Genomic DNA, 22,567 nt, shown 5'->3' with positions numbered 1-22,567 from the left:
TCATTGCCCAATTCACGGTCAATGGAGTCATTGGTCGGACTTTGGCGTTTGTTCGGTATCTTGCGGTTTTGGAATAACACAGAGAGTGCGCGTTTGCAACTCACCTGTGCCTCAATACGGTGGCAACCCTTGTCAAGGGAAAGACACAGATGGAGTTCCGTGCGATACAAAACTTCCGTGTCCAATTAATGGCGATTTTTCGCAATGGTCTGATTGGACACAATGTAATGTCCAATGCGGCGTAGGTATGCAATATAGAGATCGTCTCTGCAATTCTCCTATACCGATGCATGGTGGAAAGCCATGCACAGGGATGTTTATAGAAGAACGTGTTTGCGACACCGGTGTCTTATGTTCTGTAGATGGGGGTTGGGGAATCTGGACTCCGTTCACGAAATGTTCTGTTGACTGCGGGGGTGGCGTTCAGGCAAGAGAAAGACTTTGCGACTCACCGGTGCCGATGTACGGTGGAAAACCGTGCTTTGGAGAGTCCGTCTTCACCCAACCGTGTGATTCTGGAATTAAGTGCCCGGTAAATGGAGAATGGACACTTTGGTCCCCATGGTCAACTTGTTCAGTTGCATGTGGCGTTGGGAAGCAACTTCGAGAAAGACAGTGCTCCAATCCTCCGCCGCAGTGGGGTGGGTCTCCGTGTAAAGGAGATTCCATTCAAGAACAAGTTTGCAACACGGGGATACCATGTCCTATTCACGGAGAATGGAGTTACTGGTCCGACTGGCTGCCGTGTAATGCCGTTTGTGGTGAAGGATATCATTCTCGAAAACGTGTATGTAGCAATCCCCCGCCACAGTATAGCGGTTTACCCTGCGTCGGACCCGATCTGGAGGAGACCGTATGTGATACCGGAGTCCCTTGCCCTGTGGATGGAGCCTGGACACCGTGGCTCCCGTGGAGCAACTGTAATGTAGAATGTGGTATGGGCATGCAGAAACGGGCTCGAGAATGCACAAGTCCTCTCCCCATGTTTGGAGGAAAATTATGTCAAGGTCAATCAACCGACATGAGGGAGTGTGACAGCGGCGTTCCGTGCGGAGTGCCTGGAAACTGGACACCATGGTCAGTATGGACGCCGTGTTCGGCTACATGCGGAACTGGTGTTCGTGGCCGGTCTCGAACGTGTACAAATCCCGAACCACAGTACGGTGGTCCGTTCTGTGAAGGTCCTGCGTATGATAAAGGTGAGTGTGATACTGGAATTCCGTGCCCTATTCCAGGTAATTGGTCCCCTTGGTCAGATTTCGGAAAGTGCGACGTCAGCTGCGGCACTGGCTACCAATTTCGAACCCGATCGTGCACAAATCCCCCTCCACAGTTTGGAGGGTCTGACTGCTTAGGCGAAAACAAGAATGGTTTACAATGCGATACTGGTATTATGTGTCCAATACCTGGCGGATGGTCCCCGTGGACACCATTTACTGCATGTGACGCATCTTGTGGCATTGGGATGAAGATTCGCACCAGAAGCTGCACAGATCCAGTTCCACAGTACGGCGGCTCCATATGTGCTGGGCCAGATTCTGAAGCTGTAAAATGCACTTCTGAAAAACAATGTCCTCAGAATGGTGCATGGTCTATATGGTACGAATGGACTCCGTGTCAAGCAAAATGTGGGCTGGGACTGCGGAAACGCCACAGGGAATGCAGCAATCCTAAACCAATGTATGGCGGTATGCAATGCGATGGGATGATTCTTGAGATTTCCGAATGTGATTCTGGGATTCATTGCCCGATACACGGTGGCTGGACAAGTTGGTACGCTCCTACACCGTGCTCGGCGTCTTGTGGTCTTGGGACGCAGACAAAAGTCCGTGAATGTACAAATCCTCCACCGCAATACGACGGGTCGTTTTGTGTTGGCCCGGATAAAGATACAATAAAGTGCGACACCGGTGTACCATGTCCCATACACGGTAACTGGTCTCCGTGGAGTGTGTTCGAACCGTGTAATGTGAAGTGTGGCGTTGGAATCCACACCAGGGTACGCCTCTGCAGCAACCCTATGCCACAATTCGGAGGTATGAACTGTGAAGGTCCTAACATCCAAGAAGCAAAATGTGACACTAAAACTGTATGTCCTATACACGGTGGGTGGTCAATGTGGTCGCCATGGAGCAAGTGTAAGACTGGATGTGGTATTGGGCAGCAACTCAGAGTTCGCAGCTGTGACAATCCAAATCCTCTGTTCGGAGGATTCGTGTGCCAGGGACCAGACTCTGAAGTAAAAGATTGTGATTCAAGTACGTTTGTTTATTGTTTATTTCTTTCTAAAAAACCATAGTCGACAAGTCAGTGCATTTTAAAGAGTATCGTTTCAAAATCACGTAAAAACGTTTATTTAACTGAAAATTATTGCGTTATTGAAAAGCATTTAAACAGGTTTGGTTCTAATGGAATATTATTTTTCTGTTCATATAGTATAAAGACTATAAACTTTCTGTACTCGATTTACTCCAGAAGCATAACCAGCTGCCGCGGATTAGATAATGTGCAATTCATTCTCTCAAAATCATTATTGGACCGACGGCAATGTGTTGCATATGTATTACGGAAAATTTTCAGAAGAATTTATTAATATTTATTGTAAGTGTGTGTAATGAGTATATTTGAGGACGGGGCTTACAGTCTGTGCTGTTCCGCTTGAGGTTCGATAATGTCATACGTTTATATTTTACTTTAGTCTGCATTGAACTTGCTTGGTATTTTTATTTTGGTTGAATGTATAAGCGCATGTATACTTTGAACCACAGAAATACATTGCCCGATACCCGGCGCTTGGACCGAATGGTCGCCATGGGACAACTGCACCGCCGTCTGTGGTTCAGGAATGCAAAACCGGTTTCGTGAGTGCAGCGCCCCACTCCCTCAGTACGGAGGACCGGATTGTACCGGACCGCCAATAGAGAGCCGCGAATGTGTCACTGGTAAACAGTTTTGATAGCGAAGAGTGAAGATATTTCGAGTGCAACAGTAAATTTACTTTGTTAACCGAAACTCTTCACTACGTAATATAACGTCCAAATATGATTGTTCGTGAAGTAACCTTTATATAGCTTCACAATAGTTTTACTTGTTTGGAACATCGCAGATTATCATTAATATTGTTAGTAACAATCAAACAACTGGCTTGGGCAAACTATATTAATCAGTTTAAAATTACTCGTGTGTTTTGTTTTTCACAGGTATTCCCTGTCCAGTGGACGGTTCCTGGTCTCTATGGTCCTTGTGGACAACCTGCTCTGTGCATTGTGGTATGGGCGTTCGTATGAGAGAGCGCTTTTGTGACTCACCCTCCCCGCAGTTCGACGGCCGCCTTTGTGAGGGAATTTCTATGGAAAATGATCAGTGCGATACTGGAATGTTTTGCCCTGTATCTGGCGCGTGGTCTCATTGGACGTCATGGTCGGATTGTTCGGCGGCTTGCGATGTAGGCAGCCAGATCCGGAAGCGCTTCTGTACCAACCCTACGCCGATGTATGGTGGCCTAGCCTGTGCTGGTCAGTCGGAGGAGACGCGACTGTGCGACACAGGCCTGTCGTGCCCGCTTCATGGACACTGGGGCGAATGGTCAGTCTGGACTCGCTGTTCTGTCGAGTGTGGTATAGGTGTACAGAGCAGAGTGCGAGTATGCGATAATCCTACTCCTAAGTTTGGAGGAGCTCCTTGTAAAGGATTTGCCGAGGAGGTTATTCATTGTGATACAAATACACCCTGTCCAGTACATGGTAACTGGTCTCCATGGTCAAATCACAACGAATGCTCCGTGTCATGTGGTATGGGATTCCATATCCGGCAAAGGATATGTTATAATCCGCCTCCGCAGTATGGAGGACTACAATGCGAGGGTCCAGCGGAAGAAAAAACGGGATGCGACACTGGTCTGTTTTGTCCAGTGAATGGTAACTGGGGACCATGGTATGGTGTGACTGAGTGCTTGGGTAAGTGTGGCTTAGGGGAAATGGACCGCAGGCGAGAATGCAACAATCCCCATCCTCAACATGGCGGATTACCTTGTAAAGGCCCTGAATTTGATGTCACTAAATGCGATACAAAAATACCCTGTCCGGTGGACGGGCACTGGGGACCTTGGTCTTCGTATAAACAATGCAATGCAATGTGTGGTGTAGGCTTACAAGAACGTGTAAGGCAGTGCAATGACCCACCGCCTCAGTTCGGAGGCAAGTCGTGTACGGGAGCAGACCATGAAGCACTTGCATGCGATACAGGAATAATTTGCCAGATAAATGGAAACTGGGGGCAGTGGAGTGGGTGGGGACAGTGTTCTGTAAGTTGTGGAGTCGGTATTCAGTCAAAGGATCGACTATGTGATTCTCCCCCACCGCAATTTGGCGGATTTTATTGCGAAGGGCCATCTATCGAGGAAAGAAAGTGCGAATCCAGCGTAATGTGTCTGCAGCCAGGTGGTTGGACATCTTGGTCATCTTGGACGGTATGTTCGGCGACGTGTGGGCTGGGAAGTACGAACAGATACAGGAATTGTGATAAACCTCCACCTCTCTATGGCGGGCTTCTATGCATAGGTTTAGCTACTGAGAACAAGGAGTGTGACAGCGGAGCGCCATGTCCGGTGCATGGCAATTGGGGCCACTGGTATGGCTGGAGTGAGTGTTCGGTACATTGTGGTATAGGCTTCCGCGAGAGAAAACGGGTGTGTGACAATCCGCTTCCGCATTTTGGTGGTATGCCTTGTAAAGGGAAAGTTACTGAAGTGGAGGGCTGTGATACATTGGTGCCTTGCCAGGTTGATGGAGGCTGGACGCCTTGGTCTTCATGGACTGGCTGCTCAGCGACCTGTGGTATCGGAATGCAAGACAGGTCCCGGATATGTGAGAACCCGAGACCTGCCTTTGGTGGGCTACCATGCCAGGGACCAGCAGATGAAATTACGGATTGCGACACGACACGACCTTGCCCAATCAATGGAGGTTGGAGCCCATGGTCTACGTTTTCCAGTTGTTCTGTAAATTGCGGAATCGGCCACCGGAAACGCGTTCGTTTATGCAACTCACCCCCACCACACTTTGGCGGCGATTACTGTTATGGGTCGGACTTAGAAATTGTGGCCTGCGATTCAGGTCACCACTGTCCCGTCGACGGAGGGTGGACATTTTGGTCAGAATGGTCGCGCTGCGATGCTAAATGTGGTAAAGGTATATCTGAAAGACTGCGGCGTTGCACAAATCCATCACCAATGTACGAAGGTAAATCATGTAATGGTGCTCATCTAGAAATTATCGACTGCGATTCCGGGATTCCTTGCTCTATGAACGGGAACTGGTCACCCTGGTCGGAATGGGACAAGTGTTCAGCCGCTTGTGGCATTGGCAAACAAATCAGATTTCGAACGTGCAGTAATCCCAGGCCTTCTCTAGGTGGAATGATTTGCATCGGTATGCCCGAAGAAACCAGGGACTGCAACTCTGGAAAACCATGTTCGCAGAACGGCAACTGGGCACATTGGTCAGATTGGTCTTTGTGTGACGCACACTGCGGCAAGGGCAATCAGTTACGATACAGGACGTGTACGAATCCAAAACCAATGTATGGTGGACTGGTATGTTTCGGGCACCCAGAGGAAAAGCGCACGTGTGATTCCGGTGTCACGTGCGCGATTCCTGGCGGCTGGAGCTTTTGGTCTGACTGGGACGTGTGCAGTGTAAGGTGTGGGCGCGGATTCCAAGTCAGGGTCCGAACGTGCACAAATCCCGTCCCGCAGTTCGGCGGGCCGCCGTGCGAAGGGTGGACGGAGGAAAAGCGATCGTGTGATGGAGGCCAATACTGCGTCATTGATGGCGAATGGGGAGAATGGATGCAATGGGAGAGCTGCAACGTGAAATGTGACGTCGGCATCAGACGAAGGTACACTTATAAATCACGTTGTTTCCTTTCGATTTCACAAACTGACATTTTTCGACTATAATTGTACCGTGTGAGGCCTTAAAATCAATAATCGCGTTAGTCAATAATCGGGTAATAGCTCATTATATAAGCGATGCTCAGGTAACTAAATTAGCGTGTCATTATTATTATTATTATTATTATTGTATTATTATTATTTTGAGATGACACAAATATTTTGGCATCATTTATATGTTTCACCATCTGATTTGAATGCTATGTTCGAACCAAATCAAAACATAAACATTGTCACCCATCTTGAATATCAATCATTCAGTTTTAAGGCATGAACTAATGCATAAATTATAGAATGCTATAGTAAAATGCTGTTCTTACGATTTATGATGTTCATTCAAGTAGAATAATTGCAAGCATAGTATGTGTTCTGTTGTTAATGAATATATGCAATGAATAACATATCAATTAATGCTTCAAAGAGAAAAAGTTGTAAAATATCTCGAAAGAATCTCAATAATGTTTATAAAATAATTCACAAGTTACCAACACAGTCATTATGTATCGCTTAAAATAAAGACGGAATTGAGTTTCACGCAGTTATTTACGACCTGCATTTCCTTGCACAAAAATCCATGACGCTTGCAGATGTCTTAACGTGTTGATTTACGTCTGAAGACAGTTAGATGGATGCAATTTAAACATGAGAATTATAAAATCTCATAAATGTTCATAATTCTCTGAATATGTTTTTACGAATCTGTCACAATCAATCGTGTTGACGTAGTTCTGTAAGGCGTCATTCTGGTGAAAGAATGCCTCATTTCCACACAGATTTCTGGGTTAGCTATCAAAAAGCCGCATATGTCCCTTGTGCATGCATATATCGATAAAAGAAAACAATATAATTGAGTCGCACTTTAAGAAAACTGTTTTAGCTGCATGTGCGTAAAGTTTCGTCCCAGATTAGCATGTACAGGCTTATCAGGGGTGACACTTTTCACCTAAACTCGATTTTTGTTTAGAAGAGACTTCATATAAACGAAAAAATTGCATAAAAGCGGAAAGTGGCGTCCCTTACTCTGGGATTACACTTCACGCGCATGCATTGAGAGCGTCCCCTTATCTGGGATTACACTTCACGCACATGCATTGAGAGCGTCCCGTAATCTGGGATTACACTTCACGCACATGCTTTGAGAGCGTCCCGTAATCTGGGATTACACTTCACGCACATGCATTGAGAGCGTCCCTTAATCTGGGATTACACTTCACGCACATGCATTGAGAGCGTCCCTTAATCTGGGATTACACTTCACGCACATGCATTGAGAGCGTCCCGTAATCTGGGATTACACTTCACGCACATGCATTGAGAGCGTCCCTTAATCTGGGATTACACTTCACGCACATGCTTTGAGAGCGTCCCTTGATCTGGGATTACACTTCACGCACATGCATTGAGAGCGTCCCTTAATCTGGGATTACACTTCACGCACATGCATTGAGAGCGTCCCTTAATCTGGGATTACACTTCACGCACATGCTTTGAGAGCGTCCCTTAATCTGGGATTACACTTCACGCACATGCATTGAGAGCGTCCCTTAATCTGGGATTACACTTCACGCACATGCTTTGAGAGCGTCCCGTAATCTGGGATTACACTTCAAGCACATGCATTGAGAGCGTCCCTTAATCTGGGATTACACTTCACGCACTTGCATTGAGAGCGTCCCTTAATCTGGGAGTACACTTCACGCACTTGCATTGAGAGCGTCCCTGAATCTGGGAGTACACTTCACGCACATGCATGAATAAACTAATAAACTGCATTGAGACCCTTTTCACAGAGCGCGACTCACGTTAAATACAAACAAAGTGCTATCTGTATCAAATACTTAAATGTATACATAATAATAGAAATACATGTATATTCGCATGAAGCAGTAATTAAATTTGCTCAAATACACACAAAATTGCTCTCACAGTTTTCATTCAAAGACATAAATGTATCTCAAAAAGACATTAAAGATGCCTTTAATTATTCGGCCAAAACACTTACGTTTAGACATGAATGTGACTCAAAGTAATTTATGTTCATCTTTCAAAATTTTGACAAACATTCATTATTTTTAATTCACAGGATTACACCAGTGTAATACAAAACAGACTATTGTTTTGCCTGACTTAAATTAAATCGGGTTATTTATTCTTTAATTTATAAGCCTGACACAATTTGCATTTCGTCTTGTTTTTTGTCAATTTTAGTAATTCACATTTTTATTTATTTATCCATTTCGATTATTAATTTTTTCAATAATTTACGACGGTTAATCAATGAATATTAGAAATAAGATATTGTGGCATTTCTTTTCAAACGTTCTATACAAAAATATGATAACGTTACATCTTGGCGACGTCGGTCGAACATAATTTAAGCAAGCATACTCGAGACGACAGTAGGTACATTTAAGTTTTTGAAAACAACATTGACACTATACAGTAAGTATATATATATAAGACCCTTGTTTTTTTATAAGCACAAGCATTAAAATGAAGCACCGTTGAAAATTCCAATTATCTCGCGCAGAAGTCTCTTTGTTTCATTTTTCTTTTCGTTCTTTTTTTTAGGGGAGGGGGGTGGGGTGGGGGTATCTTTGATATCTAATCAAAGTTTTTAAAACCCAGCTGATTTTCATCGACAGATGATTGATTGATTGATTGATTGATTGATTGATTGATTGATTGATTGATTAATTAATTGATTCCCCTGGCAGGTTCCGCCAGTGTGACAGTCCCAGTCCCCAGAATGGCGGAAAGCCGTGCTACGGATACGAGGCGGAGGAGAACGACTGTAACACGGGCGTCTCCTGCGAGCATATCGGCATGTGGTCGCTGTGGGGCGGCTGGGATCACTGCTCCGTCTCCTGTGGTGACGGCGTCCAGGTGCGTATTGTTTAGTGGGGTAAACATGCCGAAACGGATCTTAAGTAGCAACTGTTCTTTTTTGTTGATGATGATAATAAAAAGTATTGTGCTATGTAATATAGAGAAACGATAAATGCAACAATGACCATAACCAGGTGCTGTTTTTGTAGATCCGACGCCGTTCCTGCAATATGCCCAATGTATATGTTCCCAGCCTGGACTGTTTAGGGAGAGATGAAGAAATGCGGGTGTGCACTACGTATATCCCGTGCCCGGTGCACGGTGGGTGGACTGTATGGTCGCCGTACACAGTCTGCATCGCCGACTGCTCCAAAGGTATTACGCAAATTGCCGATTTAGCGGGAATGTTCGTGTGGAGGGCCAAACTAGTGTTTATTTTCACGTGACGGTCATTTACATCACAGACCGGGTGTTTTTTGTATAGGTGCATTAATGCTATTAAGCGTGTATACAAATAAATCGTAACAATAAAACAAATTTCACGCTATTTCAGTTTGTATGATGATGCAAACGATGCAATCTTTTAAAGTTAAGCATAACAAATATTATCTATTGTGTTTGTTCAATAACATTTTTGTCGTTTGATGTTTTCTCACAAGCATTGTTCATGTTTCACCATGCACAAACAATTGCGCCGTGTGGTAGAACAAGCCAGAGACATCATTATACTTGCTATTATAAAGGATCGTTATTTATCTCTACGCTGATATCACCTTGATGCAAAGCTGTCTCATATACTTTGTATATCAGGTTAATAGACGTTTATATTAATTAATGTTTGGATAAATGGCATATTACTCGTTATCAACAATAAAGTCTTCTTTTGTGTAGGAATGAATCATATTGAACAAAACAAACAATTTGATACTGAGATGTAGTACATTTACACACAAAAGGAAACAAAACTCGCAGAAATGTATTTTACAATAATTAAGAGCTTATGACGTCTGATTTATAACGACAACCTTTAATCAACGTATTAATGCTCGCAAAATATGCTACGTTGCATCGATTATATTTTACTTTTTATTTAAAAATGAACGAATAGCGCTACATTTAACAGAACACCAGATTAGTGTCCTATAGTGTGTAATATATCAGGCCGACAATCCTCACTATTTGTTATTCTAAGCAAAATCTGGTACATTTTAATCGAAAGGGAAGTAACCTGTTAGTCTCTACCTATAAGTTGTCTGCATGTCATACGACTCAGACTTAACTTTCCCGTTCCGTTGAAATTTTATTGAATTATCTGTAAAAGTTCTTTTGGTTAATTATGTGTATCAACCTAATAGCTTCCACTTGAAAACACCGTTATTTGATACAAAAGGTATATTCTTTTTTTTTAAGTGTTTAATTTGCAAGTTGAGCATTTGCTGAACTCATACCCTTTCTCATGTATTTCTTTTCTAGGTCCTGAAACAAAAGTAAATTTATGCATAATCTCGCTTTGATTTTAGTAAATACGTTTTTCACACAAACATAGCTTTTCCGTAAGTGAAACATCCCAAATGATTCGTATATCTATCATTTTCAGATTCACACGTCACCACACATGCTGTACAATGCTGTTCACTCAAATTGATCAATTCATTCAAAATTACGAACAATTAAGAATTATGCAATGTCAACTTCGAAAATGAAAAGAGGCGAATGAAATATGATGTCAAATAATCAACGAATGCAATACAACTCACCGGAACACCACAGTATTCAAATATTCAATAAACTATACACCTCCTTACGATAAGAAAATACAAGTACGCGTGCAACTACATGTTTGTTTGAAAACTACATTTACACAAAAGAAAAAAAAACAATCACATGTTGTGAAAAGACTGGCATACCTTTTTATGACAAACAAATGTTTGCCTTAATATTGAACGGATTAACCCCATGTCGCTCGGAAATGAACGTATATTTAAGATGCATAACAGACAAACGTTGTCTGCGTTCCCAACCGTTAAATACGGAAACGGATGCTGTAAAATATTGCATTCCAGTCAAGTAGTTTTAATAATCAAGTGGAAATACCCCATTTATCTAATAATACTATATATATAGGTACATAATGCTCGTTTAACTTATGCATGCGTTGCTTTTAATTTTAGGCCACAGTTACGCGACCGGCTTCAAGACGCGAACGCGGAAATGTGAGAATCCTACCCCCTCGAACGGCGGTCTCCCGTGCTTAGGGGAGGCTGTACAAACGATCGGATGCGGAAATTTCGACCCATGTACCTCAACTATGGCAGGTATGTTAACTTTTTAATCGCTCATGTTTTATTAAGTGCGACGATTTCCATCGATTGGTGTAAGATCTAATTTTATTTCGCAAGTAGTAATGCAACAATAACCAAAAGTTGCCAATTTTATCAATATAATCATTCACTGACAAGCAATACAAAATTTCATATTATAACGTCATATGAAAAGTTTCACGCGCCTTCACATGTGACATCATCTGTCAGAGAGATGCCTCGAACGTTTCCCTGTTTATAGAATGGTCCGCATGGACAAAGTGGACTCAGTGTTCCGCGAAGTGCGGTGCTGGGGAGCAGGAGAGGTCACGTGTCTGCGTCGAAGGCGCCGTCGACCGGTCGACCACCGGATGTGTCGGCGACTCGAGGGACATCGTTTTATGCAAGACACTTAGTTGCCCAAGTATGAGCCCTTCTCTTAATCTTTTAAAGAAGCTAATGATGAAGTCGTCTTACAAAACTCAAAAATTAACATCGTAAAAAGAAGTCGCAAACATCAGAACGGCAATTAACGAGATGGCTGTAACTCTGTTGGTGAGAAATGAATCGTAGTCGTTTTGATTCGTGGCAGTGGTACAATCCGGATTTACACGCTCGTGCTTTTATTAACACCCATCCAAACGCCAAATTGCTTATGATCAAAATGATGTATAGACAAATTTATTGATTAAATATAGCATAATCGTTTAATTAAGCGTCATTGAATGTAGTCGTTTTTCAAATTTGTTTGTTTTTCGATTGGGCGGTTTCCAAACTTTACTTCAATTCAATGATTTCGTAAAGCGTGGGTATAAATCAGAAAGAATGGGCAAAGAGATAGGCGTGAATTATAAAACCGTAATGTTCCCATAATAAAATTAACAATAATTTTACATCTCGCAATAAATCACGACTGGAACACGGAGACAGGTGGTTGTGACTTCCAAGCTATGCCGAATTGGCGTGTACAGTATGAATCGTTGGAATTATAATTGAGTTGCTTGCATGTGTTCGATAATAGGATCTGATATATTGAACTATGTAAATTTGAATATAATCCTGCAAATTTATAGTTGCAAATTACCACCCGTTCATATCATACAATTTTTTATTGCCTTTAAAAAATGTATTTAATATCGAAAAATATAATTTTGATACTGTTTTCATACACGTATATCATAGAAATCAAGTACTAAAAAGATGTACTAGTATTACAATATGAAGATTGTTTTCTTATAATTTTGTATTGGTAATTCTATATGTGTAGTGAAAATGGACTAAATGGTGTTGGGTTTTAATAGTAATAACTATCTGCAAGGTTCTTGCTCACGATCATGAACTCTGACCTTGTTAAAACTCGGAATTTTGGCCAAATGCCCATTCGCAAAATAAAGGAAACCTGACACGAGTTTATTGCATGTTACTGTATACTGGTATGTACACTTTCCTAATGAACATTCGCGATGTACTAATGGATGTGATCAGTTGAAGATATTTTATATATCTAGGTGAAGTTTTATTGTGCAAAGTAAATTCTTGTGACAATGATGTTTGGTTATTGCATCACACTAAACTAAGTATTTCAATCATCATCTTGTGAATTGCTTTTCTTGTTTTACCGTTACACGAAAATTATTAAGATAAATTGTTAAATAATAATAAGCATATTCATCTTTAAAACATATATATTAACTTGGTCTTCATACACCGGCAGTTGGCTTTTGCTTTTTGTATTGTTAAACTCGCGAGACATTAACAGTCCGTTCTAACGATTTCTGTTGTTTTATCAACGTTTTATCGTGTGTGTTTTTTAGTTTATGTAGAAAATGTAACGCGGGTTCACGCTTGGAAGATGTCTACATTTCAAACCAGAGTGCAGACTGTAATGTACCAGTAGTGTACAAGATAAGTATTGATGCAAAGCATCAAAGGGCGTCGGGAATTTCAGTGTAAAAGGCACTCAATGAAGTTACATGGAACGATTTTTTTTCTACTGTAAATATTAATATATTGGCCGATTATTTTAAACAAAATAGAAAAAAGATACTGGCATAACCATTATCTATGATTGTGTGTTATTACCCCCAAATAACCATTATCTGTGATGTTGTGTTATAACTCCCAAATAACCAGTATCTATGATTGTGTTGAAACCCACAAATATTTCATAGTTCATTTTATTTACATTGGTTTCCTTTTTTTTACTGGCATCCGTGTGCAGTTTTCATTAATGGAACAGAATTGTGTAGGTTTTAAAAAATCTGCTTCATCTTGTAAGCGTAATTTCATATTTTTCTCAACTCCAAGGGCGGGTGATTCTGAACTTATTCTTACGTTGCTCATTTACGATAGGGGTTGAGTACTCATTGATATGAAAACACTGTAAAAGTTTTAATGTGTTTACGAAACCCCCCCCCCCACCCTCTCACACATATATTTCATGGGCATAATAAAAACAAAAAATGGTTACAATAAAACAGCATATTTATTTAAACTAAAATGTCTACATCAAAACAAAAAGTTAACATAGAACACAAATAAAATAATTGTATTCTACTGGGGCTCGAACCTTGGACCTCTCACATGTGAAGCCAGCGTGCAACCACTACACTACGGAACCGCTTAAAATATCACCTTCTTACTTAGATATTAATAAGTGACTGTAGTGTAACGGTTATCAATAAAGCAATCAATCTATACATAGATGGTGACGTCACTACGTTATTGTCAGTAAGACCGGTGTGTACATAATGATAAAGCAATAAACCGTGTAATCGCTGTCGTCTTGTAAAATTGAAGAAAATACGCGTTAACCAACACACGAACAGCAAAAGTCTGCGCTATTGTTAGAAAAACCACGAAATAAATATATTTTGATAATGTTTTGATTTTATACAAAACCAGAAAGTTTCACCGGTTCGCGTATTTGCCCAGTCCCTGTGATCTTTTATTATTGCCCAGTCCCTGTGATCAGTTATTAATTAAAGAATTAGCTTTGCATTATTGGCAATAAATGTTGTAGTAAATGTAAAAGGCACAAATGCAGTACTTATTTACACTAATTTACACAAAAAAATCACCACTATGCAAGATATTCTGACAACAAAAATATATACATTGATCGTAAAATAACTTCTCCGCCCATAAGCGAAAAAAACGTATTACATACTAGTCGCCGCACTTCAGTGCGACGCCAACAATCTTATTTTATTGTATAAGCTATCAAAAAAGTAAGTTGTTTCCGCTAACTTCATCTATAAGTGTTTTCGATCATTTTGCACATACACTTCAATAGCAATTAACTTTTTTATTATGTTTTGCTTCTTTCGATCATCCCCGCTCAGTTAACCTTATATTAACTCAAACATATTAAACATTGAATAGAAATATTGAAGATTTCACACTGTCATCGCAAATTTGTATACATTTGGAATCGCAAGAAGAGAGTTAACGAAAAAACAAAAGTTAGACTTTTTTGCGACAAATGTTGGAGATAAATGAAATTACCGTGACCTTAAGGAAACACTTAAGTGTCTTCGTGATGTAGTAGTAAGGGCAGTTAATTTGGAGCGGAAGTTAAATGTTTAAATCTCCCATAGGGTTTATACAGCCGTGCCATGTTCCGTACATACCCGGTACATGTAATTACATTTAAGGGTAAGGACTGAATTCTTTTATCAAGAATGTAACTTCTCAGTAACTGGAATTATTGTTTCCACTTAGTACTGGTAAACCATACAACCAAGGGAAATATGAGTGGGTTAACTGATCGTCGTGTTATAAAAATACTTTTGAAAACGACGAAAAATCCCAACAAGCAATAAAACAGAAACCTTCTTACGAAGCATACAAAGCCGACGTATATGATATCAATCGATTATTATTGAGCTGTTCACTAATAAACGTATATTATAAGTAAACATGAACTGGCCTTAATCCTTGAGGGATGAGACGATATTAATATAATACACCAACACTTAAATGTATGTTATAAAGTTATGTCATGTTCGTTTATACGGACGAATTCGGCTTTCGACAAAGACTAAAAGCTGTGTAAGTCCTACGGTCCATTACATAATTTCTTAATCACCGTACTCGAACTCGAACAGTACCTTACAATGTAAAACAACCACCGCTTTCTTCACCGCAGCCTGGCCGCTGAATTGCTCGACGGAGTGCAAGTGGGACAACGGCATCGGCTACGTGGGGTACCCGGGCGATTGCTCGATGTTCGTGCAATGTGACAGTCTGAATGGCACGCCGCAGGTCCAGGACTGCTCCTGGGGATTACTCTGGTCCATGGACCTTCTGCAGTGCGTGTATCCAGCTCAGTCGGAATGCGGTCAGTGAAACGTTCTGCTTTTTACAACTGACTCTTGTTTGCAGACTCTAATGTTATTTACTATATTTTAAGCTTTGAACTGGTTTATAGATATTATCAGTTTAGAGATGTACCCGTGTGTTTTTCTGCAATAATTTGCAGTTTAATATATTTAGTATAAAAGCCCGAAAGACGTAACATATAGATCGCTATTCTGACTTTCTCAGATGTGTGCGCGGGCGCTGTTGGTCATTTCAAGCCGTACCATATCTCGTGTCGCGCCTACTGGGACTGCACCCACGTGGTTCCGGCCCCCAGGTGCTGCGCGTCACACGAACGCTTCAATCCTTTCACCAACAGCTGCGAGGCGGACCCTAAAGGGATCTGCCACGATTCCTGCAACACACAGCAGACCGTGGTATTGCCATCTGGTGAGCGAGATTTACAGACAATGGTTGACAATTGCCATTTGTTATCGTTTGCCCTGTGTGTCTTTTTCTTATGGTAAATATTGACCTGTTACCGTATCGTTGTTACAAAAAATTAACACAAGAACACGTTTTACAAAATATTAAACGGATTTGTACATAATCAGTAGCACAGATTTCCATCCTAATTATTAACAACCAACAATATATCGAATTTTGATTTCTTTCAACAGTACTCGATATATCTTTTTATATGTGTGTGAACAGTGATATAGATATTTTACATTAGTATTCATGCTTCTACAAAGACAAAAGCTTATTACTCTGCATGTATTCTCCATTAAAGTTGGTCTTAAATACTAGTACGCAAAAAGTACCAGTGAGTAGTTCATATTCAGTCCAAATTGATTTCTGTGCATAATAACTACAGACTGCAAATTGTTGTTTATTTACTGACAAATTTGCAGCGCTGCATTTTGTTATCATTACTTAGCTTTCAAAACTAACTGCATTAAGTAGTACGACTGGCGGAATGGGCTTAAACCTTTGCACTTGAACTTCAAACCGTTGCTACAAATTGACAAATAACCCGCGATAGATTGAACTTTATTTCATAACTTGTTTTCGGTCAGTCTGCGAGTTCCGGGAGTCAACTCTGGGTGCGAACATCTACGAGCAGGAGATATCCGGCGCCTGGTTACCGCGCCCGTGTGGAGACGGCACGATCTTTTCACAGAAGGACTGCGGCTGTATCTACTTCTATGACGGTCTTCACGTTCGACCGAAAGGTACGGGGCTTCACACTGCGTGTTCCTTTACTTCAAATACGTAGAAATATTTGTTTGGTTTGGATGGTCTATTTTTGCTTTCTTTAATAAATTGATGTTAATTGTGTTGGCTTCGATGTAATAATTCGATAATTCATTGTAAGAAGGCATAACAGTAGGATTAAATTTGCATTGTATTTCTTTTTTTTATTTCCCTTTTCTTGCATTTGCATTTTGATCGGACCCGTGCATCTTCATGTGACACGACGTTGTTGTTACAATACTATCTGCAGAACATTGAAAGTGAATGAGCAGTTGTTGTTGAAGCGGCACTAGGCATGCAGACGTATTCAGAGGGGGTAATCACGTGATAGTCAAGCTGGCGATATCCATGCCGAGACAGTTATTTTTCGCCGTTTTATACCCTTTATTACTTTTGTTTAATTGTTAAATGGTGCTCACATTCCAGCCATATCAGTAAACACGTGATTGGTTTCTATTTCGTATTAAAACTCGCTTTATATTTAGACTTTATTCACCGCAAATTTTCTAAGCGGAGCTTTAATTAGGTCATCCCGCTAAGAAATTTCGCAGCGAGTAAAGTCGAGATAAAAAGCGAATATCAACACAAAATAAACGCTAGTAATTTTCTTGCTCATATGGCTGGAGAATGATCGGCATATAAACGATAAATACAAGTAATAAAGGGTATACAACGGCGAAAAATACATGCCTCGGCATGAACGTCGTCATCTTGACCATCACGTGATTACCCCCTCTGTCTTATTAGAAGAATATGTTGCTTGTTCTGTAAATAATATTTTCTTTAGTTGCTATGGTTATGGTAGTAGCTGTAGAAGTAGTCATTGCAATAGTAGAAATGAGGTGATGCTGCTGATTTTACATCCAGTAGTTTGTGCACATATATAACAAGTAAAAAAGGTAAATTACAAACAATTAGATGAAGTTTATGGTATCAATAGAATTAACATTTTTACCAGTTTTCTATATTCTAACTAATTTTAGAGTGCGTACCTGACCTGCATCTTAACTTCGACTCCCTAAAGGCCGACCTTGATCGCAACATTGGTCTGCATGTACAGAACGTCACGTATCTCGGTGACGGCACGGCTTACTTTGACGGCAGCGCCGCCATAAACGACAACATATTCGCAAACTCCGAGTGGGGCAAAGACGTGTACATCTACATCAGGTTCAAGCCCGAAGGCAATGGACGAAACCAAGGCCTGGTCCACAATTCCGGTTGCGGCCCTTCGGATATTGGCCCCTCTGTCTTTGTCGGAATGGACCGCGAGCCGAGGGCTGACGGGCCGGACAATATTAACATGAAGTTTGCTACAGTTCCGAGGAAGGGTGTCCTTGAGTACGATTTTGTGAATGTGACCGCGCCGGTAAGAAGGTCAATTGAGATCGATTCATTTTTCAGAATAATGATTGTAATCATGATTTGCTTTTGTATAAATAACGGAAATTAAATCACAATCAAATTAACATACACAAATGGCTGGCTTAACATTTTATTCTTGTCATTGAATTGCAGATTGGTAAGATATCGTCTTTCGTTTGAAGCTTTATATAGATTACTACGACAACTTTCGAACTACTAAGCAGTTCTAAATATGTATACTTTTGTTGAACTGTTTAAACCGTCAACAACTGTAATATATCCATGCAGTTATTTTAAATTTAATTGTGTCGTTTAGTTGTGCTTTCTTAAACAGCCACAACAACCACAATACAAAATTGGTTGCAGAGCGTTAAAAGGATTCCTTATCTACACATTTTTACAAATGCAGCTACATATATCTTGTCACACCAATACCACAATCTGGTATTACTTATGTAAAGACACTTAACGAAAAGCCCTTTTTAGAAAATATCCGAAAATCCGGAATTTGTGTTTCCTTCAAGACATAAATTAAAACTTTTCTTAATGCACCTTAATAGTCATTTCCAGGCAATCCAGACACTGCAAATGGCCGATGCAAGACAGCACAGTGATATCTTTTTGGTTCGAAATCAGAAACTGTCATATCAAGGCAATTGTTCAAGATATTGAGAGACTCATTAAACGAACTAAAATGTAATATGTAACTGCACATTTCCTGACAAACAATTTAGACAGCATGTTATGCATGTCTGTTTTCTGCACCTGCCAGGAAAACTCAAATATTGCGTCTTGGTTGCATATTCTTCAAATTTCATTTCGGTTCAAATGTTATTGTACCATTACGGACACACAAATGATATTTTCTAGTTTAATAATTTGGAAAACTTCTGTTCGATGCAATACGTATTCAGTGTTATGGTACGATTCAGGACAATTAAACGAATATCTGATTTGCTCATGTCCGGAAAAGTTTTTTTAAGGCCCAACATTTATACTCTTCCATGACGACTAAACCATTATTTCTTACCGGTATTTCGGCAGGGTTCATTAAATGAACGTTATATATTATTGTATGTTTTAGCAGTATGCAAATTATTTTGAATGGCAAACGTTTGACAAAAGTCAATTTGAAGGCTTCATGCAAGACTTCTGGTTATAATTCCTTTTAAGAATTACCAAATGATGCATGTTCTATAAAAGCGTGTCAGCTGTCATTACGAGCCAAATAAAGTTTGTTGTCGTACTGTTCAAGACAACTAAGTTGTTGTCTTCGGATTACACAAGTAATTTTGAGGCAAACAGACAATGTCTTATTGCATTTAATTACAGCCAAATTATTTCCATTCGGCTTAAGTTGGGCAAAGGGCATTTTTAGACAATACATTGTACAATATTAGTTTTCAAAATAAATATCTAGTTTGAGAATGGCAATTTTTAGGTTATACGTATTAAATGCTATTTAATACTTCAGGCCAACTAAAGGATTTGTGCTGGTATCAAATTTGGCAATCGGCATGACGAGACACAACATATTAAACAACATGTTGTCGTTTTTGTACATTTCAGGGCAATGAAATTATTTCTGCTTGGTTCAAATTTGGCAAGGGGCATTTCGAGGCGGAGGTGAACGGTGTTACTGTACAGCTGAACATACCAGGGGGTGAGGGGACTAGAAACTAGAAAAAAAGTTTTGTTATGTTTTAGTCTCTTGATGTTTCCTTTTAATGACACTATTATTTCTATTCTACATGAAATAAAATAAAATTTGATTTCAAAGCTCTTTTACCGGTATGGGTTATCAATACCGGAATATACAATGTTAAATAACACTGGCATAATTGATCGTCTTTCGATGAGTACTTATTGCAACTGTCACTTTAGTTATGGTGTATATTTATTTTATTTATTTTTTTGTGGGGGGGGGGGTGATATTTTGCAATTTAATTTTTGAACGGTTATGTAACTTTCAGTTTGTCCTAATTAACAAGAAATCAAGAATAGTATTGCCTCGTGAAATAAATATTTATATACATGCACAAACTTTGCAGAAAACTCGACACACTTAAGGTATTTTTCTTTCAGCCAATGAAATCGCCAGACGTCACGGCGCTATAAATATTGGCGGCAACTTGTGTAACATTGGCAACGAGGCTTTCGTTGGCTTCGTTGGTATTTTAGATGAGGTGATTAAAATGCTGTTTTTGTGGGGGTTTGCCGTTTTAACATTTTTTCCGTTTGTGAATATAGTCTCACATTTCCTCGGTACAATAAGTATATATATGCTATTTACTTATACAAATTTCACATACATGCAACATTAGTGAATGCCAGTCTCTAACAACTGCAATACGTAATTTATATCTGGTGAAGGGGGTGAAGGGTTATTTTAAATTTGAACTTTATTTTGACTGTACACTAAGAACAACATATGTTCGTTATGTATTTTGCAACCAAATAATGCACTCAACAAATGTTGTAACATACAGAATATAAATAAAAGAACAAAATCAGAATTTGTAAAAATACTTCAGCTTTAAGGTTCAGATACATATGTTTAATTAAATTTTAAGAGCATGACACCATATTTACCATAACGCTACTGACAGCTGTATGAAAAAAACACCAATTCCATTTAGTTCGTTACGGCTTCCGAGGCGTACACATGAACTTTTGATACGCTATATGATATCAGGACGGTTGTGAATTACAGCGAAATGACTTCAATACATAGATGAAACTTAATGCTAATGTGGGAAATGTGTACTTCATAACTAGAAAAATTAGTGTGATTTAAAATTTTGATTGAAGCACATATTAAGTTAAACAACAAGGCAATACGAGTTGCATGTTGTATATTGCATTTTTAAACCACACGTTTTTTACAGGTGTGCGTGGTATGATCTATTTACAAGACAGAAACAGGCATACCTACCTATCTATTGAATTGTACTTTAAGATATAATTCAAAATATTTAAACCAAATTCATACGTTAGACAAATTAATGTTATTAATTTGACCTGTGTATTTTAGTGAGATTGAAACGTTTGCACTTTTTGCAATTTACCTTTTGTTCATTTTGATATATCAGTAAAAAACCAAAGATACCGAACCACCTGATGAAAAAGTAAAAAAAAAAATACATCATAATCATATTCTTTAAAAGCAATGTACTTTCAGAGAAAAAAATGTTTATGACATGCGTTAAGAAAGCAAATCCCACGATTGTTTATCTCACTACGGAGCGTTGATGGATGCTATATGATCAATTTAACATAACATAAAGAATGTTTATGTTAAACATTTTAAAACTTTAACTATCTAATTTCGTCTTGACGCAAAATATTTAAGTTATAATCTAATTAAATGTCATACCATTTTAAATCATACAAGAGAACTTTCTGAAAATTGACTGAAAGTTATGCTATTCTTTTTCAATAAATATAGCAATAATAAAATGTATGTATCGCATTTTTACGAATTTCAGGTGAGAATATACAAGTGCAAACCCTCGGATTTCATCGAGCATTTCAACCAGAAGCCCACTCAAATTCCCCTGATCCGAAAACACGGATAGGTTATAAGTAAGACATTCACATCGACATCATTACTGCGCATGCGCATCGTTGCCCACATCTCCCTGCGCAATTGTGTATATTAACATGTGTGATACCAGTATATATTGTTTCATATTTCGTCTTTATCTGTTAATCTATTACCTTGATTTCAAGTAGCATCCGTGTTATTGATAATCATAGTAAATCATACAATAAATGCTCTAAACATATGTTTGTTAAACTTATAACAATGAAAGGACAAAACATTATTATGGTATACTTGTTTTAGTGAAGATATATTGCTTTTTTAAATATTTGATAACTGTGTCGTTAAAAAGTTTGTCTGTACTGTCAACATCTCTTGTGCAAATTGATGAATTTTACCTTTTAAATAACTGCACTCTTCCTTCACTGGAGTGTATCAATATAGCCCTATCTTGATGTTGATTATTCTATGGTAAAATTTGGACACCTTAATAAACACATTATAAATTAAGACCTAATGTCAAGATAATGACGTATTTTCTGACAATATGTAACCGCTAGTACTGCTGGTCGAACACATACATATTGAATTAAGTCCATGAAAGAGGTCACTCTGTGTCCGTGTTAAACTTTCACACAATCTCTAAATATATATATAGAGAGAGATTGTGTGAAAGTTTAACACGGACACAGGGTGACCTCTTTTATGGATTTAGTTCAATATATATATATATATATATATATATATATTGTAAGAATTCTCATCAACTGTATTTTCAGTAAAACATGATCCAAGTCTCGAGCATATACAGTCAGGTTTAATTGAACAGTTCGACAGTCCGACGCGTGAAGAAATTAACGTTACTTTTTAGACGCCGTTGAGTTGTGTTTCCCTATTGTCTTGTCGATGCCTGACACTCTCGTTTGACGCTGACAGCTCCTACTGCTTTATTGTAGGTAATATGTAGAACATAATAACAGGATAATAAAGTGCATGGAAAATAATTCATCTTGACTG

General features: G+C 39.3%; 1 protein-coding gene across 1 annotated transcript; it reads left to right on the top strand.

Moving 5' to 3' along the window:
* The first annotated feature begins 1,021 nt into the window (after positions 1-1,021).
* LOC127878380 (SCO-spondin-like) lies at positions 1,022-22,119 on the top strand. The gene is made up of 13 exons (XM_052424906.1): positions 1,022-2,258; positions 2,769-2,942; positions 3,201-5,898; positions 8,671-8,839; positions 9,050-9,157; positions 11,314-11,506; positions 15,233-15,424; positions 15,631-15,834; positions 16,464-16,619; positions 17,625-18,010; positions 19,576-19,669; positions 20,092-20,192; positions 21,495-22,119. Exons 1-13 carry the CDS (start codon positions 1,022-1,024, stop codon positions 21,582-21,584), a joined length of 5,802 nt encoding a protein of 1,933 aa, XP_052280866.1. The 3' UTR covers positions 21,585-22,119.
* The last annotated feature ends 448 nt before the right edge of the window (positions 22,120-22,567 follow it).

Source organism: Dreissena polymorpha, chromosome 4 (assembly GCF_020536995.1).
Source record: "Dreissena polymorpha isolate Duluth1 chromosome 4, UMN_Dpol_1.0, whole genome shotgun sequence".
Lineage (NCBI taxonomy): Eukaryota > Metazoa > Mollusca > Bivalvia > Myida > Dreissenidae > Dreissena > Dreissena polymorpha.
The sequence above is the reverse complement of the archived record's forward strand: the minus strand, read 5'-3'. Positions and strand labels throughout refer to the sequence as shown.